Source organism: Crinia signifera, chromosome 9 (genome assembly GCF_055691185.1).
Source record: "Crinia signifera chromosome 9, ASM5569118v1, whole genome shotgun sequence".
Lineage (NCBI taxonomy): Eukaryota > Metazoa > Chordata > Amphibia > Anura > Myobatrachidae > Crinia > Crinia signifera.
This window is the reverse complement of record NC_139225.1, coordinates 169108525-169136233: the sequence shown is the minus strand read 5'-3', so window position 1 is coordinate 169136233 and position 27709 is coordinate 169108525. Positions and strand designations below refer to the sequence as shown.

Below are 27709 nucleotides of genomic sequence, written 5' to 3'. Positions count from 1 at the left end.
GCCCTAGTGGATGGTAGGGCATGAAATACCGCCTGTCGGCACATGTTGGCTCAAAAAACAGTGAAAAACTCCATGTCGACCTTGTGAATGTCGACATAGACAATGTCGAACTAATGACCTTGTCGAACTAATGACCTGTCGAACTAATGACCTTTCGACCTAGAATCATGTCGACCTTTTCCCATGTCGACCTAGAGTCATGTCGACCTTTTAGCATGTCGACCTAATGGATTCGACCTAATGACTTTCTACCATAATGCAGTAGACCAAATGACCGCATCCCGGTTTACCAGCCTATCAAGAGATTATGGTCTACAATACAAAATACATGTGTATGGTCTTTTCAGTAATTGCTGATGGATCTGATTTCATTGTCAGCATTTAGTCCTCTGGGTGTCAACAGTTACATACTCTCTACCGGACACCATCCCAATATCTAACATACCCACCAGCCAATTTTAAAGAGTAAGACGAAACTGCACTAATAACTCAGATTATCAAACACAAGCCACAACACTCAGTACTCAGTTTCTAGAAAAAGGTTATGACAGCACTGCAGTACGCGATGCCTACGACAAAGTAGAAAAATAAGACAGAGACAGCTTGCTGACATACAAGGACAAATCCACTGACAGTAATGACCACCAAATATAACGCAGACAACAGACGGTTCTATAGCATACTGAACAGACATTAGAAGATGAGATCCGATTTAAAACAACAATTGACCAAAAACCATATCAAATCTAAACAGAGACAGACTGATAACAGAGGTTTCTATTACTGCGGTACATGTAAATACTGTAAACAAAAGGACACCACCACAAAAATGATTGACTCATTCAAGTCAGCAGTGACATTGGAAGAATATAAGATCACAGACAGGGCCGGTGCTAGGGTGTCCGGCGCCCTCCTGCAAACCATAAATTTTGCGCCCTTTCACATTGCCATTGCAACAAGCTGCAGCCCGATTGTGGGAGCGTATGCAACATGCGATCCTATGGAGGATCTCGGGTGCATGTACATGTATGCATACACCATCTAAAGTGCTGTGTCCGCAAAATGTTGCAGGCACTAAAGGTGCCCATACATGCTGCGAGAATCGCATACGTTATGTGCTAGATCGCATCGCACGGCATGCATGCAATGTGTGTGCGATGCGATCTGAAAGCAGTACAAAAAGTATATGCAGCACATACTTTTTGTACTGTGCGATGCCCGCAGGAGCGCACATCGCATCGCATGCTGCTATTGCAGCGTGTATGGCCACCTTTAGGCACATAACCCAGACCATTATTTAAAAAGTGTATAAAATAATTTAAAAAAATCTACAATTATTAAAAAAATTGGGTACTTATGTATATCTGGGCTCCCGTTTTTCTTATGAGACCGCTGCGCTCGCCACGCTTCGGGCACGGTGGCTCGCTGCGCTCGCCACACTATATAAAATCAACTCAATGCGTAGTTGGATAGTAGGGGTATGAAAAAATGGGGTGCATTTAACATGGGAGCCCAGATAATACATAAGTACCAAAAATTGTTATAAACATGTGTAATAAAAGACTCACTGTTCTTTTGCTGTTTAACTCTTGTGCAGTCCCTCCTCTTCTATCTGCGTAGGCAGGACGCTGAGAATGCCATTACACCCTAATTCCCATGACTGAGGGGGAAAGGAGGACTGGCAGCGGCACTGGCACAGCACACTGAGAAGAGGGAAGGAAGGGCGGCGCTGCTGCCTGTTTGTCATTTGTTTGACAGCTGACAGACGCAGGGAGCAATGGGTAGGGGGCGGATCCGGACATGACATGTCATCCAGGCATTCACAGACAGCGCTACATGCCTCAGCACAAGTGTGAGGGTGCAAGTCGCAGGAGGAGGACAGTGTGTGTGCGGTGCAGGGAGCTGCTCAGCTTCTCCATACTGCCGCCCGCTGTCAGACAGGCACTGCGGGCAGGAGGCAGTGACAGTGAGGGCTGAGGCAGCTTTAGCAGAGCAGGGAGGGAGACAGCGCCTTTTCAGCATGGCGCCTCCCTGCTTTGCAGGAGCTGCTGAGTGGGTAGCGCCGGCCCTGATCACAGAACATATATCATGCATCCACACGGGAGTTGTCTACTTAGAAACCTGCCTGTGTGGTCTACAATATGTGGGGAGGACAATAAGGAGACAGCTGAACACATACGGAACATAATCAATGGTGTGGAGACACATAGTCTGTCCAAGCATTTATTAGATCATCACGCAAGAAACCCACTAGGTCTATCCATCATAGGGATTAGACTAGTACACAGGAATTGGAGGGGAGGGGACTTCATAAAAGCTATTAATATTGAGGAACTTAAGTGGATCTTCACGTTAAGATCCATGACACCCAGAGGACTAAATGCTGACAATGAAATCAGATCCATCAGCAATTACTGAAAAGACCATACACATGTATTTTGTACTGTAGACCATAATCTCTTGATAGGCTGGTAAACCAATGTGCACCAATAGGTCAAAAACCAAAGCCATTTTGGTTTAATCACATCATAATTCAGTTCCAATACCAGATTTTTGCCGCAGCAGCATTATTTTGCCCAGATAGGCACTATTCCCATGCTCCCGAATCCAGCCCCTATGTTAACTCTGTATCAAGGGAACTTTGCCCTCAACCAAGATGGCCACCGTGAATTAGACACTCCCACCCACATAGGGTTATATACCGTACAAAGACAGACTGTAAGAACAAACTCCCTGAAGAAGACCTAATTAAGGTTGACACGCGTTGGAGCACCAGAAGCGTCACACATCACCCAAAGTCTCCTCCCCACCGGGAGTCGAGCGCGCGTTACTCCACTGTCATTCTGCTCCCGGCGAACACCTCACAGCGGGACCCGGAAGTTGGAGCGTACAGTGTGGAAGGGACGTAGGCCTACAACTGGTGAACCTGCACGGCTGTGCAGGCATCAGCGGAGGAGGAAGCTGCACCGCGGCAGAGGAAACCCCAGGGTATCAGGTAAGTGTGCAGTGCACCACCGTGTTAGGGACGCCAGCCCCTGGTGATACTCCATCACTTGCCTTGACCCCACAGTGACTGTTTACCTCTATACCCACCACCTGCCGGACAAGTGCAATTGACTGATACTCTGGACTGATCGCACACTTTAACTTTTTAACATCACCCAGCGCAAACAGACCACAGACACCTTATAGGTGCAGTGGTGTTTTGCCTACCTGTACTCTACCCTGAAGTATTCCCTGCATTCCCCTGTGCCTCTGCAAGGCAGCAACCCCCCACCCCCATTCCCATACCCCACCAGTTGTTTTCCATCGTATACAAACTGGAATTTTTTCTTGTGCAATAAATCCGTTTTATTTCTTCACCATTAATTTGTGTGAGTGTACTTTTAGTGCCACACCTCATTTCCGAAAATAGAACAGTTAGGGCTTATGTAGCACCCCAGAAAGAAATACTGGGACTGTTTTTGGAAGCAATGTACAGGACATACTTGCCTACTTTTGAAAACTAGTTTCAGGGAGATTATAGTTGGTAGTAGAATTTTGCACAGCGTCCCATTGAGGGGGCGTGTCATTCTCTACCCAAAGGGCGTGTCTAGTTCCATATATGGAGAGATTGTGAAAAGAGATTGTGAATGTGGCACCTAGAAGCGTGGATGTTCACTGCTATATCTGAGAGGAATCTTTTAAAATGACTTATATCCAAATGTAGATGAGCCCCAAAGCAGTTCGTAAGAGCTACTATACTTGGTAAAGTGCTGGGATATGGTGCTGATGACTCAATGTAAATGTATCTATATCTCATCCCTTTTTTCCACCAAAAAATGTAACAGTGTAATGTGGGCTAGGTGACATGAGGGAGATTGCTAGACTAATCAAGGGGAGAGGGAGATTGCTGCTATTTCAGGGAGTCTCCTGCAGAATGCAGGAGTGGAGGTAACTATGATGTAACAGTGTAAAATGGGCTAGGTGACATGAGGGAGATTGCTAGACTAATCAAGGGGAGAGGGAGATTGCTGCTATGTCAGGGAGTCTCCTGCAGAATGCTGGAGGGGAGGTAACTATGATGTAACAGTGTAATGTGGGCTAGGTGAAATGAGGGAGATTGGTAGACTAATGAGGGAGAGAGGGAGATTGCTGCTATGTCAGGGAGTCTCCTGCAGAATGCTGGAGGGGAGGTAACTATGATGTAACAGTGTAAAATGGGCTAGGTGACATGAGGGAGATTGCTAGACTAATGAAGGAGAGAGGGAGATTGCTGCTATGTCAGGGAGTCTCCTGCAGAATGCTGGAGGGGAGGTAACTATGATGTAACAGTGTAATGTGGGAGATGGGGGCGCGGTCATGACGGCGTGCGTGACGTGAGGGAGGATCTTGCCTTCCGGTGACTCCATGCGGGAGAGCTGATCCTCGGTCCGACCCTCCTGATGAAACGCTACCTGGAATGGGAGTAAGGAGCCGGCTAGCAAAGAAAAGTCCTCCCGCTGTTTGGAGCAAAAGTGACTACGATGTCTGGCAGACTGACTGATATCTACCAAAGCCGCACGGTCTGAGAGTGCTACTCCCCAGTACACCGGGGGTGAGAGCTCCGGAGGGGGTGTGGCGCAGTCGTGATCCAGCCGTGGAGCGGGTGCCATTTGATGCCGTCAGACGCCGCCAGCCACCACGTGAGATGTATCTACAGGACAGTGTGAGGCTGGACGGAGAGAGGCAGTAAGGAGAAAGGCTGCTAGACGAAACCAGACGCCGCGTGGGAACTGCTATCCGAGTCATCAGTAAAGCCTGTTGGTGATGTCCGACTACCGGTGAGCTGAGTTTAAGTCGCCCTACGGCTGAAGCAGGTAAAAGCCGTGAGAAGCGGGATAAAAGTCCACACACATAGACATTATCAGTGGGGTGTGCACGGGCAATCTTTACCCTTGTAAGGGGCGCCTAGACTCGGAACCAAGGTCCAAAGCTAATGCCTTAAAAAAAACAAAAAAAAAAAAAAAAAAAAAAAAAAAAAACCGTGCAGTCTATGTGGTTTTGAGGTTGCTTAAGAGACTGGGCAGTAAAGGGGAAAATAAAAAACCCTGAATAGTCGTTTAGCAGGTATAGAGTGACATTTAAGTCCTGCCGCACACCGAACTAAGCCGCAGCACAAGTTTGTTCAAATTTTTGATCACCGCTGCAATTGGATGCTATTCGTTCTGGTGGGGTAACTGTTGCCTTGTTGCCTGTTGCATTGTCTAAAGCCAGGATTGCCGTTTGTGTCTCAGTGTGTGTGTGGTGAAGATCCGCAGGGCTAAAACAAGTTTAATCATTTTTTAGAATATACTTGTATATTAATATCTCCTCAATATGGGGAAAGCAAGCCAGACCACTACGGCAGCTAAACTGGAAAAGTTCGCGCGAACACAACCACGTAATACCAGTAACTCCAGAGAGACTACTCTTCTTAGTACCCCCACAAAGGAGAGTAATGGGGCGGAGGCCCTTAAAGAAGTGACCTTACAGCAGGTCCTGGACGCCGTTAATGCCAGCGAGAGCCGGTTATCGGTACAACTCGGTAAGGTCCAGTCTGATATAACCCTGTTAAGAGAGGACGCTCAGAAAATTCGATCTAGGGTAACAGAGGTGGAGACCAGGGTCTCCAATATTGAGGACACTCTATCCCCCCTGCAGGCCCGTGTTGGGATACTTGAGAAAGTGGTAAAAGACCTGCAATATAAGAATGTTGATATGGAGGGGCGGTTGCGCCGTAGCAACATAAGAATTGTTGGTCTGGAGGAAAGAGCTGAGGGGACCTTGCCTGAGAAATTTGTTGAGGAATGGATAAAGCAGACCCTTGGGTTGGAGATTCTATCACCCTTCTTCACTGTAGAACGGGCGCATCGCGTTCCCTCTAGGCCCCCAGTGCCTGGCGCATATCCACGCACGATAATCGCCAAGTTGCTTCACTATCGTGACCGGGACAATATCCTGAGAGCTGCTAGAAGCAAGGGGGAATTGTTGCATAATGGGAATAAAGTTTCCATCTTCCCGGATCTCCCAATCGACGTGCAAAGGGAAAGAGCTCGGTTTCGAGATATCAAGTTAAGGCTGAGAGAGCTCAACGTTAAATATTCGATGCTCTACCCGACAAGGTTGAAAGTCATTGTGAATGACGAGGCAATGTTCTTTACTAGTCCTGGAGCTGTTGCGGAGTGGTTAAATAAATACTACCCTGCGGATCGGCAGCTTATCCCTTAAAGTCTATAATTTGACTATGATGGTCTGGACTTTATTATGTTTGGGGACCTGAAGGCCTGAGGGCAGCCTTATCTTGTGGTAGTTGGGGAATTATATTAAGATGGTGCTGAAATAATTGAATATGTTATGGCTTTATGGTATGCTTTTCTTATGTTTTCCATTTTCTGTTCTCTATTCTCTACTTTAAATGTTTTTAATAATGTCTAATATTAAATGTAATTTGGAATTGTCGGGGCCATAATATTGGATTGGAATGGTAGATTGGATGGGGAAGCAGCAATGAGGAATCCTAGGTAATCCTTAGTGGTTAAATAGTAGTATTCCCAGTAGTGGTAATAAATAAGATTGTCGGTATCCGTTGGGAAATAAGATCTGCATATATAGTAAAAAGCTGCTAGTGTTGTTTTCCCCCTCCATATCTGCTATTCCAGCTGCATGCATAAATTCTTGCTCCCAGTATTGGGAATATGTATAAAAATTGTTTAGGTGAAAATGGTGGCGTTGATTTGGAGGAGGGCTGGGGGGTACTCCTGTGGGGTTACTGGAGGGTAGGCACGCCTAGCGTTTCGTGACTGTCAGTGAATAGCCTCTAGTGAATGGGCGTGTGATGGTTTTTATGTTGTTTGATTGAAGTTAGGGTATTGTACCGGGATAGGTATACCTAGATGGGTAGGTTATACAGGGAGGGGGAGGGATCGGGGTTAATGTTCAATGTTGTTTGTTATGCTACAAGTGCCTGTTTTGATAGTATTTTTCTTGATGCTAGGTTGTATACTTATGGGATAATTGCGGATCCTGTGGTTAATTTGACTCTAAAGTGTCAATGATATCTGTACTGACTTGGAATGTTAGGGGGTTGGGTGATAGAATAAAGCGCTCCTTGGTACTTAGCCATTGTAAATCCATGCAGGCTGACATAATCTGCATGCAAGAGACCCATCTATTTGGAGATAAGGTGGCTGCAGTTGAAAAGACATGGATAGGAATGTCATTTCACTCTTGTTTCTCCCCATATGCTAGAGGAGTTTCAGTTTTGATTAAAAAAAATGTTAAAATTGAAATACTCTCCTCCAAAATTGATAAGTTAGGAAGGTATGTGTTCATTGAAGGGTGTATAGATATGGTCAGATATTGTATTCTTGCTATATATATCCCACCCCCTTTCTCCTTTGAGGTACTGAGACATGCGGTGGAGTTCGTCACCGAAAGACCAAATAGCTCCGTAATCTGTCTTGGCGATTTTAATGCGGTTATGAACCCAAGCATGGATAGGTGGAAGCGCAACCAAGATTATGCTGATAGTAACAGTAATGTTGCTAACTTCATTGGAGAAATAGGGTGGAGGGACATTTGGAGGGAAAGGCACCCGCATATTAACCAATACTCTTGCTACTCTGCCACCTACCATACTTTTTCTAGAATAGATATGATTTTAGTTTCTGATAATGTGATAAAATCGGTAGACTTAATCGAGTATAAACCGCAGGGTATCTCTGACCATACACCGATCTTAATGCAGTTGGATACTAGACAAAAAAGGGGATTTACATACTGGAAATTCCATCCCTCATGGATCCCGTATCTTGGTGGATTAGAAGAGACGAGTGAGTTGATTGAGGAGTTTTTCCAAACTAATGTAGATACTGCCCAGTTTAATGTTGTGTGGGATACTCTCAAAGCCTATCTGAGGGGCAATCTGATTAAAAAAGTAGCTGGGATTAAAAAGAAAAATCAAGAAATAGCTCTAGACCTTGAAAAATCAATGTCAGAAATGGAAAAAAAATATATTCAGGATAAGTCAGATGAGGCACGCCATGATTGGCTAACTACTAAACAAAAATGGGTGGAGCACCTGCAAGTAATGGTTAATCAGAATTTAATAAAACAATCTTATTCCTTTTATCAAAATTGTGATAGATCCGGTCGATATATGGCACATTTGGCCAGAGTTAATAAGCCCTCTAATATTATCCCTAAGATAATTACTGAAGACGGTCAAGTATGTTTCACCTCTGGTGACATTGCAGAGGCCTTCAGGGAATTCTATCGGCATATCTATCAATCCAGAATCGATGTGGAAGAGGCTACGTTAGTGGAATATTTAAGGGAAAGTAGACTTCCCACCTTATCGGATGAAGAAAGGTCTGTACTGGACTCCCCCTTTACATTAGAGGAGATATTGGACGCGATTAAATCTATACCAGCCAATAAGGCGTCAGGAATCGATGGTCTCCCGGGGGAACTATACAAAGTATTGGCTGTGAACCTCGCTCCCAAATTATTAACACTTTTTCAGGACATGGAACAAGGAGGTATACTACCAAATTCCATGTCCGAAGCTATTATAACTCTGATTCCAAAAAATGGGAAAGACCCACTCCGGGTGGACTCATGCCGTCCAATATCGCTGATGACGGTGGATGCCAAGATTTATGCTAAAATCTTGGCTAATAGGCTCAACAGTGTTATTGGCGGTATAGTCCACCCGGATCAAAATGGTTTTATGAAGGGGAAGTCCACAGCCAATAACTTAAGCCGGGTTCATATGTATTTACAGATGGCAGATATGGTCAAACACGAGGTTGGGGTGGCATCTTTTGATGCTAATAAGGCCTTCGACTGTGTGGAATGGCCATATCTGAAACAGACCTTATTGGCCTTCGGTCTGAGTAATAAATTTATCGATAGGATATTTTTACTATATAGTCACCCCTCGGCCCGCATCCTAGCGAATGGTTATGTTTCTGAGCCCTTCCCACTATTCCGGGGTACGCGTCAGGGGTGTCCATTGTCGCCCCTATTATTTGCGGTGGCAATGGAGCCTCTGGCGTGTAGGTTGAGGAACGGGATTGGGAGGGTTGGTATAGGTTATAATATAATCTCTCTCTATGCTGATGACCTCCTTGTTGGATTGATGGACGGTGCCGATAGATTTCCGGAGATAATGTCTATCATAACTGAATTTGGCTGTTACTCTGGATTGGTAATCAATTATAGTAAATCACAATTATTGGCATTGGGTTCGGTCAGGGCCTCAGATAGTATGGGTATTCCAGTTGTGCAAAAAATTAAATATCTGGGGATTATTGTGTCGGGGAGACCTGCTGATTACATAGAAGACAATATTCTCCCCTTGTTCGAGGAAATAAAAAAGAAGTTTAAAAGTTGGTTGAGACTCCCACTTACATTGATGGGTCGATCCAACCTGGTTAAAATGTCAATTTTGCCTAAGATACTTTATATCTTGGTGCATTCCCCTATATATATTGGTGATAAGTTTTTTAAACGATTGGATTCTATGATCTCCATGTTTCTCTGGCGTAATAAGCTCCCCAGAATCAAATTAAATACGCTATGTAATGCAAAAGACAGTGGTGGTATAGCGTTACCAAATTTTAGATATTATTACCATGCAGCCCAGATGAATCACTTGGCTGGGTGGGTTAACAAAGATGAAAACACGGAAGATCTGTTAGCATTTGTAGCTAAGGCCGCCCCTGGGTTATCTCCCCTACAGATTCTTCTGGGGAAAGTAGCCCCTAAACATAATCCACCTCTTCTGAAACAAGCTAGAACTATCTGGAAACGGGTGGAGAAAAGTTTACAGTATGAGGGAGTGGACCCAGAATACTGTATTTTTCAGTTCCCGCAATTTCAGAAATTGAAAGTCCAGCAGGGAAATAGAATATGGGCTCAATATGGGATCACCAGTTTGAACCAGATTTTTGTTGGAAATAATTTGAAAACCTTCTCCCAGATGCGTATGGAATTTGGGCTCCCACAGGGAATGTTTTTTAGATTCTTGCAGATGAGAAGTGCCATTCAATCTGAATCTCGTTCTAGGGAATGGGAAATAAAAGAATCCCCAGTAAAAAAGATGTTATCCAAGATCCCTAGGGGTAAACGGCTGTCGAGGTGCTATAAATCCCTGATGGAGCGGACTCCAGTGGGTGACTTGGAGAAATTACGGGTGAAATGGACCAGAGATATCCCTGCGGTAGACAAGGATAATTGGGAAGAGGCCTTAAAAACAATAACCTTGGCTACCAAATCAATCAGAACCCAACAAATTCAGCTGAACATTCTGCATCGGACATATATGACTCCAGAAAGAATCAGTAAATTTTCTGAAGGTACAGGAAATAGGTGTCCTAAATGTAAGATCATAGGTGGGAACTTCTGGCATTTGATGTGGGAGTGTCGAGCATTACAGCGCTTCTGGTTGGGGGTGATGAGGGCTATGCTCAGGATGGGGATCCCTGACCTATGTATGCAACCTAGCTGTCTTGTGATGGGGATATGGCCGGTAAATGGTATGAACAAAGAGGACAGACGACTAGTTATAAACTTGAGTGCGTTGGCAAAGGTAGTAATTGCAAGATCATGGATGTCGCAAAAAGGCCCTGACATAGCGGCATGGTATTCCCTAGCTAATAAAACGGCTGAGTATGAGAAATATGTATATATTACAGACAAGGCAGTTGAGAAATACTATTCGATATGGGGGAAATGGTTACATTTTCAATGTACCATTTTGACTTAGTAGATACATTGTATGTGATATCTCGATTGATCAGTTGACCAGGGTATTAGCAATTGTTCTGTTAACAAAAAGAAAAAACTGGCACTTGTAGTCTATGTAGTATTGTTAGTACGTATTTAATTGTTTGTTTTTGGTGAGTGTGGTAATAATGTAAATTAATTTAAGAGAGGAAATGGACCAATGATAGGCAAAAACGAATTGCCAGATCACTTTGCATATAGAAGGGATGTATTATTGACGATCAAGGTTATTCTGACTATGGGTAATAACGTATGAGGGTGTTATACTACTCTTAATCTTTTTTCTTATTATTATATAATCTTTTTTTTTTTTTTAAATTATATATTTTTTTTTTTTTTTTTTTTTTTATATTGCACTGGTAATTAAATGTCGACACAAAAGTTTTTGAAATCACCCATAAAGGTGCACGTAGCCAACACCAGATTTAGCAACAGTATAAGCGACGTAAATAGTATATATTCACTGAAGAGGAATTATTCTCCCTCTATTTTTTTATTGGTAAAGTTTTTTATCTTCTAAAACTTTTTTTTTTTGTGAAACACAGATATGCACATTGGGAATATGGTATGAATAAGGAACACTTTGATTGTACACTGGTTCTAACACAGTAGTTTCGGAAAGGGATATATCGGCGAATAAGATTTGTTTGCTTCAGAAGGGGTAAGAAGGGTGTAATAATATGTAAATGGGATTCTATATCTAATTTATACACAACGGTAAATTTATACCTTTTCCTACTCCAAATCTTTATACCTCCGCTACTTTTTAAGTTTCTCTTCTTCCTTTCCTATAGATAAAAAGGTTTGGGAGTTAGAAAGGTATAGACACACTCTGGGAAGAAAATAGTTGGTTGATATCTCCGGAATAGTAGTACCTGGGTACATAAATATTTGATGTACAAGGAGGAGGGAAAGTCCTAATGATGAAAGTGTTGATTATATCTATAACATGTCTAGGGTGATATGTCAATATGGCAACTGGTTTATTCTCTCTCAACTTTTAATTGTTGTTGTATGCATGTATGTGATCTGTATTTTATATGTTGTTCTTGTATGTTTGTTAATATTGAAAATTAATAAAGAATAAAAAAACAGTGTAATGTGGGCTAGGTGAAATGAGGGAGATTGGTAGACTAATGAGGGAGAGAGGGAGATTGCTGCTATTTCAGGGAGTCTCCTGCAGAATGCAGGAGGGGAGGTAACTATGGTACAGGAATGTGTATGAATATCTGTTGTTTTGTTATGGAAAACATTAATGTGCTTTAGTTATTCTGCTGCCTCATTTCAGGGGCACTCTGGGTACTGCAGAGGTCACCTTCTTCTCTCATGTGTCCACATGTATAGCAGGCACTTCCTAGTGCACTGATTGGCTCAGGAAGCTGGCTACACATGCACAGGATGAGGGGAGGAGTCTGTAGAAAGTGAAAGTAAAGCGAGGACAGAGTCAGCCAGCATATGGAGAGAGCATGGCTGCTGAGTGATAGCTGCTGGGGTGCCGGATGGGTTCCCGACAGTCATTTACCCGACGTCGGCATCCCGACTGTCAAAACGCCGGCAGCCGGGTGACCAACGGCCACCCGCTATTTTCCCTCGTGGGGGTCCACGACCCCCATAGAGGGAGAATAGAATAGGTGGCTCGCATAGCGATCCACTGTGCCCGCAGCGTGGCGAGCGCAGCGAGCCCGCAAGGGGCTTTTTTGCACTCGCCATGCTTTCTGACTCCGGGCAGTCGGGATCCCAATGTCGGGATAATGACTGTCGGGATCCCGACTGTCGGAGTCCTATACCAGACCCAGCTGCTGATGCAGTCAGCATTACAAGGAGCAAGGGCACTGAAGATAGCCAGCTAAGCTGCAGAGAAAGACTTTGGGAGGCCCTGGAGTTTATGTGACCCCTCCATAGCCACAGGGAGTGAAGCTATAAGGTACAGTAGTGCTGAGAGAAGATGAGCACCCTGGGCTGGCTACAGTGCTGAGAGGAGATGAGCACCCTGGCTGCTGTGAAGCTATAGGTAGTGCTGAGAGGAGATGAGCACCCTGGCTGCTGTGAAGCTATAAGGTAGTGCTGGGAGGAGATGAGCACCCTGGCTGCTGTGAAGCTATAGGTAGTGCTGAGAGGAGATGAGCACCCTGGCTGCTGTGAAGCTATAAGGTAGTGCTGGGAGGAGATGAGCACCCTGGCTGCTGTGAAGCTATAAGGTACAGTAGTGCTGAGAGAAGATGAGCACCCTGGCTGCTGTGAGTAAGTAACCAGTGATGGACAGGCATTTGTTTGTGATACAGACCCAGCATTAAAAACATTCCCAGTCAAGCAGCTGAATCAGCACTTACATGTGACACTAGTCTGTATTTGGTCACCAGCCTTTGCAAGTTTCAGCTATTGCTGTTTGTGTTATAGTACTACAACGTTTATTCCTGATACTGCAAAAGACAAGTCCATGCATAGACTGTTGGTTTAACATTTGGACACTGTGCAACCCGGATAATGTACTGAACATAAGGCAAGATACTAAAGGTTGCATCTGCAGCATTTATTTGACTTTGATTCTGTAGTTTGAGAATGCTGGAAGAGACTTTATATACTGTGTGTGTATGTATGTGTATGTGTATGTATATATATATATATATATATATACTTGAGATTGTGGCTGCAAAAGCAAGGATTCCGAGCCTTAATGACAAAGAGACTGCTTAACTGTCCAAGGGCTTCTTTAAAGAGACATACAGACTAATGCAGACTTCAGAACCTGTATTCTAAGTAAATGGTGTCAATTGCTATTATTGCTTGAAGAAGCTGAAATTGTAATAAAACCCCTTTATTTCACTGTCACCTGTTTAATTCCTGCCTCTCTGAGTTGCCACTGAAGATGTTCCCGCAAGGTAAATCTCTGTAACCTCAGACCTGAGTGTTACAATTATCTATCAACACCTGCCTGATTCATCCACACTACATACAACCACATCAGCTGTATTCCATAGCGCAGGTCCTCCAAACCTGTATTCTGCAATATTACAAGGTAGCCTATTCCAGATGTAGACAGATTATGCAGATAGTATCTGATGATTGGTCCGGTATACCTGGGTATAAGATGAATGAATGCCGCTGGTCAGTCCATGGTAGGAACAATGCTGAATGAAGACCATGTAGAGAAAAGTCCCATATAAACTGCTGTTGAAATTGTAATCCTCAGGAGTAGGCAAGTGTCAGGGGTATAATAAAATGCTCAGGGTCAAATGATAAGGCTCAACGCGTTTCCCAGCTTCCTCAGGTGCAGAAACCCTAACTGCATCAGTTTTAGGATGGCCAAATAGTAAAACTGTAGCAGGGCATGCTGGGATGTATAGTTCAACAACAGCTGGAGTGTCGAGGTTAGCCATCACTGCCATACACTTGTATGTGTGTGTGTGGCTGATGTGTTTTGACATAGAAACTGGGTGCTCATCCTTTTCTTCTCCTTTCACCTTTATGTTTAATATTTTGATGTCCTGTTGGGCTTGGTAAATTACAACTGGAGTCCCTTGAAGACCTAGGGGAGTATACAGTTAGCTGCTGGATTTACCTGTACTCTACAGAATCAATGTTTTTTTTTCCTGCATGTGACCTGATTTTGTGGGGTTTTTCATACAGGCTTTTCCTCACAGTTCCATTAGCCGCAAAGTTCAGTCTGACTCTGGGGACTCGTATGCGGGGCTGCGGGGACTATAAAGGACAGAAGGAGAGATACAGTACAGACAGGCACTCCTGGATCCACCACTATAGCCCAAGGCTCAGTCTGACTCTGGGGACTCGTGTGCGGGGCTGCTAGGACTATAGAGAACAGAAGGGGAGATACACAGACAGGCACTCCGCCAATATAGACCAAGGTTCTGTCGGACTCTGGGGACTCGTGTGCAGGGCTGAGGGGACTATAGAGTACAGAAGGGTAGATACACATACAGGCACTCCTGGATTCACCACTATAGCCCAAGGTTCTGTCTGACTCTGGGGACTCGTGTGCAGGGCTGAGGGGACTATAGAGTACAGAAGGGGATCTACACAGACAGGCACTCCTGGATCCACCACTATAGACCCAAGGGGCAGTCTGACTCTGGGGACTCGTGTGCAGGGCTGAGGGGACTATAGAGAACAGAAGGGGAGATACACAGACAGGCACTCCTGGATCCACTACTACAGACCAAGGTTCTATCTGACTCTGGGGACTCGTGTGTGGGGCTGCTAGGACTATAGAGAACAGAAGGGGAGATACACAGACAGGCACTCCTGGGTCCGCCAATATAGACCAAGGTTCTGTCGGACTCTGGGGACTCGTGTGCAGGGCTGAGGGGACTATAGAGTACAGAAGGGGATCTACACAGACAGGCACTCCTGGATCCACCACTATAGACCCAAGGGGCAGTCTGACTCTGGGGACTCGTGTGCAGGGCTGAGGGGACTATAGAGAACAGAAGGGGAGATACACAGACAGGCACTCCTGGATCCACTACTACAGACCAAGGTTCTATCTGACTCTGGGGACTCGTGTGTGGGGCTGCTAGGACTATAGAGAACAGAAGGGGAGATACACAGACAGGCACTCCTGGGTCCGCCAATATAGACCAAGGTTCTGTCGGACTCTGGGGACTCGTGTGCAGGGCTGAGGGGACTATAGAGTACAGAAGGGTAGATACACATACAGGCACTCCTGGATTCACCACTATAGCCCAAGGTTCTGTCTGACTCTGGGGACTCGTGTGCAGGGCTGAGGGGACTATAGAGTACAGAAGGGGATCTACACAGACAGGCACTCCTGGATCCACCACTATAGACCCAAGGGGCAGTCTGACTCTGGGGACTCGTGTGCAGGGCTGAGGGGACTATAGAGAACAGAAGGGGAGATACACAGACAGGCACTCCTGGATCCACTACTACAGACCAAGGTTCTATCTGACTCTGGGGACTCGTGTGTGGGGCTGCTAGGACTATAGAGTACAGAAGGGGAGATACACAGACAGGCACTCCTGGATCCGCCAATATAGACCAAGGTTCTGTCTGACTCTGGGGACTCGTGTGCAGGGCTGCTGGGCCTATAGAGAACAGAAGGGGAGATACAGACAGGCACTCCTGGATCCACCAATATAGACCAAGGTTCTGTCTGACTCTGGTGACTCGTGTGCAGGGCAGAGGGGACTATAGAGTACAGAAGGGGAGATACACAGACAGGCACTCCTGGATCCACCACTATAGACCCAAGGGGCTGTCTGACTCTGGGGACTCGTGTGCGTGGCTGCTGGGCCTATAGAGTACAGAAGGGGAGATACACAGACAGGCACTCCTGGGTCCGCCAATATAGACCAAGGTTCTGTCTGACTCTGGGGACTCGTGTGCAGGGGTGTGCAGGGCTGCTGGGCCTATAGAGTACAGAAGGGGAGATACAGACAGGCACTCCTGGATCCACCAATATAGACCAAGGTTCTGTCTGACTCTGGTGACTCGTGTGCGGGGCTGAGGGGACTATAGAGTACAGAAGGGGAGATACAGACAGGCACTCCTGGATCCACCAATATAGACCAAGGTTCTGTCTGACTCTGGTGACTCATGTGTGGGGCTGAGGGGACTATAGAGTACAGAAGGGGAGATACACAGACAGGCACTCCTGGATCCACCACTATAGACCAAGGGGCAGTCTGACTCTGGGGACTCCTGTGCAGGGCTGAGGGGACTATAGAGAACAGAAGGGGAGATACACAGACAGGCACTCCTGGATCCATCACTATAGCCCTAGGTTCAGTCTGGCTCTGGGAACTCGTGTGCGTGGCTGCTGGGCCTATAGAGTACAGAAGGGGAGATACACAGACAGGCACTCCTGGATCCACCACTATAGACCAAGGGGCAGTCTCACTCTGGGGACTCGTGTGCAGGGCTGAGGGGACTATAGAGAACAGAAGGGGAGATACACATACAGGCACTCCTGGATCCATCACTATAGCCCTAGGTTCAGTCTGGCTCTGGGGACTCGTGTGCAGGGCTGAGGGGACTATAGAGTACAGAAGGGTAGATACACAGACAGGCACTCCTGGATCCACCACTATAGCCCAAGGGGCTGTCTGACTCTGGGGACTCGTGTGCAGGGCTGAGGGGCCTCTAGAGAACAGAAGGGTAGATACACAGACAGGCACTCCTGGATCCACCACTATAGATCAATGACTTTAGTATCCCTCACAGAAAAGGACTGGAAATAATGCTCTGCCCCCTGTGAAATCTACTGTAATTAGCTGATAATGACATCTATTCTCATGTAATATGTAAGATAAATGCGCACTGAGTATTTGCATTGGGTCATGCTTTGATTTATATTTTTAGCTCCATATTTCTAATAACAGAATAAAATTGTATGTATATGTGATAAATATTAAAATAAATGTTTCTATTCCAGCCAGCACTGTTCCTGGAGGTCCCATTGGGGGACAGACCCGGGCAACACTCAGAAATGACCACATGGAGTACAGCATAACATGGCAAGTGTATTTATGTGACAGGGAACACGCGTGTGCATGACCATTACATGCAGCTAGAACAGCTCCTACTCTTCTCGGTAGACTTCCCCAAGATGTTGGAGTGTTTCAGTGGGAATTTGTGCCCATTCATTCTATTGAGCATTTTTGGGGTCAGGCGCTGATGTTGGACGAGAAGGCCTGGCTCCAAATATCCATTCCAGTTTATCTCAAAGGTTCTGTATTGGGTTGAGGTCCGGGATCTGTGCAGGCCCATTAAGTTCATCCACACTCATCAACCCATGGGCCTGATTCAGATCTGATCGCTGCTGTGCGAAATTGCAGTGGCCTGCGATCAGATAGCTGATGCCCAGACAAAGTGAAAACCCTCCCTGTGCAAGTCTGCAAATCCATTCACAACACACTCACAATCAGCATGACCCTTCCACAAGTCTCTGAACGAGGGCGGAGCCAGCATCACACACCCTCACATAAAACGTCAGGTTACCACCCACAAACAACGCTTTCCTGTCAGTCAGATTGTGAGGGGATTGCGGAAAAAGCATAAAATGTGTTGGTATGCTGAAGCATCATTGGAGATAAGTGGCCCAAACCCAGGGAGGAACCATCTTATTGCAAAGGCGGCATCCGATCACAGTAGGAACAAGCAGGTTTATTTCCATAGTTGTTTTATTTCTAAAATTCATATTAGGGGTTTGTAATCCACTTTAATGATCCTCCTTTTTATTGCCGCTATACCTTGTCCAAGGTCTATAATTGTATATAGTGACCCAACATCGGCCGTGACTAAATATACGACATCCTGCCAATCAATAGTATCAAGTACGTCGGTCATATCGCTAAGATGAGAGGGATTGTTCAATACTAGGGGCTGTAAATGTACATCGATGAACAGAGTCTACCCCTGAAATGATTGGCCTACCAGGTGGATGAACAGGATCCTTGTGTAGTTTTGGAAGAACATAGATTGTCAGAATGATTGGACAATCCATGTATAGGAATTTGCTTTCTACTTCTGTTATCTATGTTTCTCTAAAAGAACCTTCATCTTTTGAGTGGGGTCAGGACTGGTGCTAGGGTGTTCGGTGCCCTCCTGCAAACTACAAATTTTGCGCCCAAATACAAATATGGGTGCTTACATCCTACCAACGATTACAACTAGCCATGGAAAGCTGCAGCCTGTTTGTGGAGCCTACGTACCATGTGACCTTATGGATCAGGGCTGCATTTCCATGGATAAAATATGTCCATGCACACACACTATTCGCACCAAATTGCTGTATGTTTGCCATGATTAGCTTTTAACAATGATGTGGTTTACAGGCAGATGGAACACTATGGAGAGGCAGTGGGTGATAGTGAGAATTACAGGGTGACACAGACAGACCGTGATAGCTGGAAAGACCCAGTGGGAGAAAGGAGGGGAAGAGGGTGACAAGGAGAGTTTGAAAGAAAGAGAAGGTGGTGGGGAGACAGTTAGAGTTACTGGGTGACGAGGGGGGGGGGGTTAAGGCGGGGTGAGAGAAATAAAGTAACATTGCAAAAAACAAAAACAAAGCTGATCACTGACCCCAATAAGCCAGCATAATAATTTTATGATGGTGAGAGGCAATCGGAGATGAATAGAGTAAGATGCCAAGAAAAGGCAGTGAATGGTAGCATGTGGCACGCAGTTGGTAACACTAGGATGAGGTATAGTGTGACAGTAAGTGGCAGATGATGATGCTGTTGGGGGGCACTGGGTGACAGTGAAAGGTGACCGGGAGAGGGAGAGAAGCAAGAGCTATTGACAGGGAGATTGTGAGAGTCAGTGGGTGATCAGGAGAGAGAAGTGATAAGGAAAGGGTGAGAGTCAGTGGGTGACAGGGAGAGGGTGATAGGAGAGAAAGGGAGAGGGTGAAGGCCAGGGAGAGGCAATGGGAGATGATGGGCAGTGGGTGATACTGTGGATAGGTGACAATGGGGAGAGGCAGTGGGCGATAGTAGGTAACAGGGAGAGGATAACATGAGAGAAGTGAAGGGGAGAGGGTGATGACTGGAGAAAGGCAATGGGAGAGAACAGGCAGAGAGTGACACTCAGTGGGTGACAGACAGCGGGCAACAGCATTAATCAGGAATACATTTTAACGTAACAAAAATTAAATCTTAGCTTACTTCACAATCACTTAAAGTCCTCACCATGTGAAAATACAAAGCACAAAATTAGGTACTTCCTCATCTTTGCAGCCACAGCTTATGCTACAGAACGTATGTAGCACAAATCCCCACCCCTGGAATGTACGCCACCCTTCTGTTGAGAGTGAAGCGAGCCCACGAGGGGACGATGATGCTAGTCTGAAAGCGACTAACGTAACTGGCGTAAGATGAGGAAGTTCACAATATTATGTTAAAATTATAATTAATGTGAGCATTCTAAATGATAAGTAATCATAATTATTATAGATGTCTCCTCTTAAGTTGTAGCTATGGGGGTAGGGTGTTGTGGCGGTACCACAACGCATATTCTCACACATTGTCTGACTTCTTCAAGGCAAGTATTGACAGGCAAAGGCTACGGCAGCTGGAAGCTAAGGGGACCATGACCGATGATGAGGCAGAAAGGGGCAATCAGCTCTGCTTTTTATGCTGCTAGTGCCGCTGCTTGTTAAAGCCATACAAGCATAGGCTGCAGCAGCTATGGGTCCTTTATTGATAAGGCTAAAAAGGGGATCCGCTCTTCATGCTGCCGTGCTGACATTGGTGCCTCTCATTAGACCATGGACACCAGCCTTCAGGGATGGGGCACGGTGGTGACGCATCACTCCTTTCAGGCCCAATGGTCGCAGAGAGAGTTCAGCCTCCCAATAAATGTCCTGGAACTTCGGGCCATTTATCGGGAGCTAGTTAAATTGGGGACTCCGCTTCATGGCAGATCAGTAAAAGTCCAATTACGATACACAACAGCAGTTGCGTACATAAATCATCAAGCAGAACAAAAAAGTTGTGCAGCAATGAAAGAAAAGTAACTCAAATTCTGCTTTGGGCCGAATGGTTTCTGTTAGCTGTGTCGGCAGTTTACATCCCTGGCTGGGGTGTTGAATTGGGAAAATTACTTCCTCAGTCATCAGGCGATTCACTCCAGGGAATGGTCTCTTCACCACGTGGTCTTCTCTCTACTGTCAGACCATTGGGGCCTCCCACAATTGGACCTGATGGCCTCCCGACACAACAATACACTTCTCTGAAATAGCTCCAGAACACGGGACCCTCAGGCTTGTCTAGTGGACACCCTGACTGCCCCATGGCCTTTTTAAATGGTTTAGGTAGTACTTTTTCCTTCTCTCCGTCAAAATCTGCAGCAGGAAAATGTCATAGCAATCTTATTCGCTCCTAATTGGCCCAGGCGGTCATGGTACTTGGACCTTCTTCAAATATCCCGGGCTCCTCCATTCCCACTACCCAGTTGCCCCGACCTTCTGTTTCAGGGCCCCTGCTACTATCCATATCTGCACATGTTAGCTTTGATGGGATGGCTGTTGAGCAGTCGGTCTTAAGAGCAAGGGGGTTCTCCAGCAAGGTGATAGAAACTATGCTAGCAGCTAGAAAGCCTTCATCTGCAAGAATTTACCACTGTGTTTGGCGGAAATACTTTTTATGGTGTGAACCTAGGAAATATAATCCTAGGATATACCATCTGTCCAGAATTCTGGCGTTCTTGCAGTCTGGACTAGACCTAGGGCTCAGCCACGTGTTCTTAAAGGTTCAGGTGACGGCCCTTTGGGTGTTATTTCAATGGAACATTTCGTACACCATTCACACCTTGTTTGCAAGGTGCATTACATATCGTTGGGATTTGTCGTTGGCCTTATGGTGTTTGACTAAACCTCCATTTGAGCCCCTGGAGTCTGTGGTGCTATCCTCACTCTCTATGAAGACATTGTTTCTTTTAGCAATTGCTTTGGCCTCGTTGGTTACAGTCCACAAACCAACATGCCTATTTGTTAACTGATACGGCCTTTGGCACGGGTGTCCTAAGAGCAGCTTGGGAGCATTCCCATTAATAAAGGACAGCTTGGGGATGTCCCACAAATCCCAGTGTCCACCAATGGCCATGAGAAAAAAGGAGATTTTTGGTTCTTACCTTTAAAATCCTCCAATCGAGGACTTCCGCTTCCGGCCCCGAGCAAGACGGCCGCGTGAGTACGGAGCTCCGTGGACGGCGAGGCGGGCGGCACCCCTAACCTGCCGGACCACGGTCCCCAACAGCTCTGCCGAGTGGAGGACATACCAGAGAGCCAGGCGCGGTGCAGAGAGAGGGGTCTCTCTCCCATGCCGAAGCGCCAGAGCCGCCGAGCCACAGCGCCCACACAGACGCCGCAGCAGCCCAAGATGGCGACCGCACCTACACTCGCTGACACCGGTGTCCCTACAGGATCAGCCGAGACGCTCCCCAACGCGGCAGTCGCAGCATCAGCCCAGCCAGCAGCAGGTACTAAGGGGATCCCCAGCTTCCCCCACGACCTCCCTCCGAGGCACCCCAGAATGTTTGATCCGGGACATTAGTAGAGGGGATGAGGAGGACACAGGCAATGAGGCATACCAAAGCATGGTACGGGCAATTAAAGCCACCATTACCCCTATGTTCAGAGAACAGGCAGAGGCATTTAACCAAAGTTTTGCTGACTTAAAGGGGCACATGTCACAGCTTGCACAGAGAGTCTCACATAACGAAGCACAGATAGGGGCAACGTTCCACGATGTCCAAGAGCTGAAAGCCCACAATAATGCTCTACAGAAATCTGTGTATACACTAACCAATAAGGTCGACGACCTTGAAAATAGATCAAGGAGATCAAATCTAAGATTGGTGGGTCTCCCAGAGACAGTCAGGGGACCGGCTCTACATCATTTCATCCGCAATACCCTACCGGCCCTGCTGGGAGTGGAACAGGACTGCGCAGACATGGTGATTGAGAGAGCCCATAGACTGGGACCCGAAAAAGAAGGGGTGAATGTTAGACCACGAGTAACCATATTCAAATGTTTGAATTATTTACACAAGGAGACCATGTGGACAGCATCGCGCAAGCAGAAGTCATTACAGTGGGAGGGCCACAAACTGCACCTTTTTCAAGACTATTCAGCTGAGGTGACCAGAGCGCGCAAGGAGTTTATTAGTATTTGTTCCAGATTGATTACAGACAAGAGAAAGTTTGCTCTGCTTTACCCTGCCCACCTTAGGGTGTTTGAAGGAGACTCATTTAAGGACTTTTCTACAGCGGCAGATGCAAGAGCATATCTTAGAATGGAAAATGCGGACGCCGCCTCGCCACGTGGCCCTGCAGGCCCGACGGGCGGCGACTGATTATTGTCCCAAAGACGCTCTGCAAAATGACTGATAAGTATACTTATGACGGAGATTATTCACGGGAATGGTTACTGCAATTGATTGCTCACATAACTTAACCTCTTATACATACTTATGTGTAATGCCAGTTATGCTATATGCATTTTAAGGGATACTCATAGGATATGGGGGATGTGGTTCAAATTGTTAAAAGTTAACTGTTACTATTAGGGGTGCCGACCCGACTACGCAGTCTGGGAGATTGGTTGGATCTCGCTAAACCAGGTGCGTAGAGGTAAACGGAAGTTTGGTAAACTGCCAATAGAATTGTGTTAGTGGGGGAGGGCTAATTGTTTGAAGCCTGATCTTTGCTGCTAGAAGTTGCATTTTGTACATTGTGTGACATGAGAGTGACCACACTCTCAAGGGAATCCTTTCCTGTAAAGGGAGGGGGGAGGGAATTTACTGCATATCATTGTTGGGAGGGGAGGGTACAGGTTTGGGGAAGGGGAGGGACTCGGGACTTGATGCATCAATGGTCAGTTATTATCTTACTAGTAATGTTAAATGTCTAATATTAGGCTGTGCTCGTGGAATGTGGGGGGCATAAACTCCCCGATAAAGCGAAAGAAACTCCTGTTATACCTCAGAAGGCAGATATAATACTACTTCAGGAGACTCACCTTACTGATAGTGAACATGACAAGCTAGGGATCATGGGATTTAAAGTTGAGGCGTATGCCTCTTATAACTCAAAGGCTAGGGGGGTGGCTATATTGTCAAGGAAAACATTAGGAGTAGCAGTCACTAAAATAGTTAAGGACCCAGAGGGATGTTTTGTAATAACAGAAATGTTGATTCAGGGAGAACAATTCATTATATGTAATATTTACGCGCCCAATACCTATTCCAGAAAATTCTTTACCAGTTTACTTTCAAAGCTATACCCCTATGCTGACTCACGATTAATATTAGGGGGAGACTTCAATATGGTAGCCCAACCAACACTCGATAAATCCTCCCAGCCCAAACGCAAACCCATAAAACCGCCACTGGGTATAGGAGAGCTTTCAGCACAGCTCCAGCTGGCAGATAGCTGGAGGCTGCTACATCCCACGCATAGGGAATATTCGTGTCTCTCGGCGGCACATGGGACTTTGTCGCGTATCGATTACATACTCCTGTCCACGGGCCTCTGTGGCCGACTGCTCGAGGCAGGAATGGAGCCGTTTTGCGTTTCGGACCATTCCATGATATGGATAATCATAGAGACGGCCTTGGATGTTGGGAGACACCGCCAATGGAGGTTCCCCTCATACTTGGCGTCCTCAAAAACATTTAGAGACGCCCTGGAGGCCAAGTGGATGGAGTATCAACTTAATAATGAGGAACATAATTCTGACCCATTACTTAAGTGGCAGGCAGCCAAAGCAGTACTGAGGGGGGAGATTATATCCTTTGTAAATAAGTACCGCAAAGAGAGATCGGCAGATATAGTTAAAGCCCAAGAATATTTAACTAACACATATGCTGCATATAGCTCCTCTCCAACTCTGGAACATAAAAAAGAATATTCTCAGGCAAAGACCCAGTTTGATGCACTGCTAGAGTCTCAAACGCTAAAACACATGAACAATACTAATTTTCAGTTTTACAGGCATGGGAATAAAAATGGGCGTTTACTATCCAACCTGATGAGAGGTGCTAGACCCCCAACACTTATAAAAACTAAGGGGACAGACATCCTAGAGACACTTAGAAAATTCTATTCCAAACTATACTCACAGGGAGAGATTGATCAAGAGGAGAAGGAGAAGTTCTGGAATGACATCAAGCTGCCCCAAATTTCCAAGGAGGCAGCTGATCGCATTTTGGCTCCTATATTGGGGGAGGAGGTTGAGCAGGCCATAGCCAAGCTGAAACCCCTCAAGGCCCCAGGACCAGATGGCTATTCTGGAGAATTTTACAAAATCTTAAAACCAAAACTAAGTGAGACCCTAGCCACAGTTTTTAACACGATACTTAAGGGACAACAGCTACCACTATACTTTAACTCTGCGGTGGTTAAGGTGCTCCCGAGACCTATCTCGCTCCTTAACACCGACTATAAATTGTTAACTAAAATAATTTCCGAGAGAATTAAATACATTTTGCCTACAGTCATCTCTGAGGACCAGACCGGATTTATACACGGCCGCCACTCGGTGGTGAATGTACGCAAACTGTTGGCGGTGGTGCAGAGATTGGGGGAGGGGGGCGGCTCGGGGGACCAGGTCGTAATTTCTATGGACGCTGAAAAGGCGTTTGACCTGGTCACCTGGGACCACCTATACGAAACACTGGGGAGATTCGGGTTCCCGTTAGCCTTCATTAATGTCATAATGTCCCTATACACTTTGCCTTATACCCAGGTAGCGTGTAACTGTTTCATATCCTCGCCCTTCCTTATTCAAAAGGGGACGAGGCAGGGGTGCCCACTGTCCCCATTGCTGTTCGCGCTGGCTCTGGAGCCATTGGCGGTAGCACTAAGAACAAGTTAGCACTTCACGGGTATTAAGATGGGATCAGTAGAATTGAAGATCAGTCTCTTTGCGGACGACATGTTACTATTTGTGACAAATCTAACTAAGTCCTTGCCGGCTATCAGGGGAATTATTACTAAATTTGGATCATTTGCGGGATATAAAATTAACTTTCACAAATCAGAAATCCTACAAGTACTGGGACCCCAGGTTGCTGAGGCCCCCACTCACACTACAGTCCCGTTTAAGCTGAACACTAAAGCCATCAAATACCTGGGCATAAATATCCCGGGTAAGATTAGCGATTTATACCACTCAAATTATTTCCCCATCATTGCAGAAATAGAGAGGCTGTTGAAAATATGGAAGTCACTACCACTCTCATTGCTGGGAAGGGCCACGGTATTACAAGCAATAGCATTCCCAAAGCTGTCTTACTGTATGCAGATGCTGCCGTTAAAACTATCTAGAAACAGAGTACAAAAAATAAATAAGGCCTTCTTTGAATTCTTATGGCAAGGTAAAAAGGCGCGGATTGCCAGACATAAAGTATATCTCAAAAGGATAGATGGAGGGTTAGGGATACCAAATGTCTTAGCCTTCAACCAGGCAGTGTTTATGCGATATATTTTAGACTGGATGATGGGGACGAATGCATATACACATAAATTACTGGAGGAAAACATGGTAGCGCCGTTCTCCCTAGCAGGATTGTTACATGTCCCACGGGCCAAATTACCCCAAAAGGTCCGAAATAACATACTCTTCAAAGACACATACTCCGCATGGCTATACATTAACAAATGACTAGGCCGAAATCACCAGAATACTAAATATGACACATTCTGGGGAAACCCAGGTTTCACCCCGGGCTTGACAGAGATAGGCTATGACAGATGGCGAAAGAACGGAATAATGGCAGTTAAAGATGTGTTCGATCCCGGGGGACATCTCCTTTCATTTAGTGATCTGTCGACCAAATACTCGTTGCCCAACAGGGACTTTTTCATGTTCCTGCAGGTCAGACATTTCATTCAATCAAAGGGAGGTCCCATGTGGGCTGTTGAGCAACAAGACGTGATGAAACAGGTCTTTGCGTTGAGTACCACTGGACCTTTTCGAATTAGATACATCTATGGAGACATCCTGCCAGCCACACCAGAAGTGGTTTGGAAGGCTATGGTGCCCAGGTGGCAGGCCGACATTCCGGGGATAACCTCGGAGGAAATGTTATGTAAACACATGGAAAAAACACTGAAGGTACTACACTCGGCCATGCTGCAAGAGGTTCATATAAAAACCATTCATAGGGCATACATTTCTCAGGCCCAGAGAAAACACTTTGTGCCTGGAGAGCTGGGAATTTGTCTCAAATGCAAGGGATCCAACGCCACATTTTTCCACCATGTGTGGGAAAATTAGAAAATTCTGGGACAAGGTCATGGCTTATATAAATACAGTATGTGGTTTAAAACTAACAAAAGATCCACTGGCAATGCTCTGCGCAAATTTCTCCAACTGGAATATACATGGACGAAAGACAGAGCTGTACCCATTCCTGACTATAATGGTGACAGTAGCAAAAAAAGTTATATTAAGGAATTGGACTGTGGCCACTCCTCCCTTTTTGCAAGATGTAAAGGCAGCCCTGTTACAAATGCTTTATTTCGATAGGAGAGCCACTCTCCCATTGGTGGAGGAAGGGGCCAAAAATTTTTATGCAAAATGGGGAACGTATATTAACTCGCTGGGAGAAGATGCGCAGAAACATATCATGAAACTATTTGAGGGCACATCCTAGTACCTACTCAAATCATTATCTAATAATCAAGATGCACCGAGTCTCTAAAGGGGAGGGGGGAGGGTGGGTGGGAAAAGATGGGGGTGGGGGGATCCGTTCAGTTTTAGTTTAAGGGGGGGGAGGGGTCAAAGGGATGTTTAGTATAGGTTGATTCCATATTTTATTGCAAGGTTGTAATTGAAGAAATACCATATCACGGCTATTCTAAACAGACTTATAGACAACTATGGCCGAGAACTTTTGGAAAAGAATATATGGCTAATATTGTATAGAGTAAAAGTGAGGCACAAACTGAGATTGATTGTACTACAGTGCTTTATTCGTTACAACACAGTTTATTTGTTCAAATATGCAATGTAAAACAGCTTTGCAATGTAAATGGAAAGTTTATTTTCTTATGATAATTCAATAAAAACCGTTTAAACAAAAAAAAAAAAAATCCTCCAATCGAGCAGTTCAGTTGCTTTGATTGTTAAGTCTTCTGGACTGTCTGTGTGTTTTGTTTTTCTATTGTGTGGTTCCTTCTCTCCTATCCCTATTCCTCAGCTTGTTAAGTTAAACCTGGTCTCTGAGGACAGTAAGGGGTAAGTGGGAGGAGCTGCTGGCTGCACTCCCTAAAAGAAGTTGGAATCCTTGGTGCCCGGTCTTTTAGCCTGAGAATACCCACAAGTCCCAGTATCCACCTTAGCCTATGAAAAAAAGGATTTTCCTTCTACGATCCCCATGGCAGCCATGACCGTGGGATATTCCCCTCCTCCTACTAGTTTAGACAGTACTT

At 45.6% G+C, this 27709-nt stretch overlaps 1 protein-coding gene across 3 annotated transcripts in view; it reads left to right on the top strand.

The window, feature by feature from the left end:
* Positions 1-27709, top strand: part of SURF1 (SURF1 cytochrome c oxidase assembly factor) — a 155608-nt gene that overhangs the window by 119910 nt on the left and 7989 nt on the right. For all 3 annotated transcript variants that reach the window (XM_083160436.1, XM_083160438.1, XM_083160435.1), the window contains exon 8: positions 17204-17285. In XM_083160436.1, the coding sequence (XP_083016562.1) occupies positions 17204-17285 (82 nt within the window). The remainder of the gene's footprint in view (positions 1-17203; positions 17286-27709) is intronic.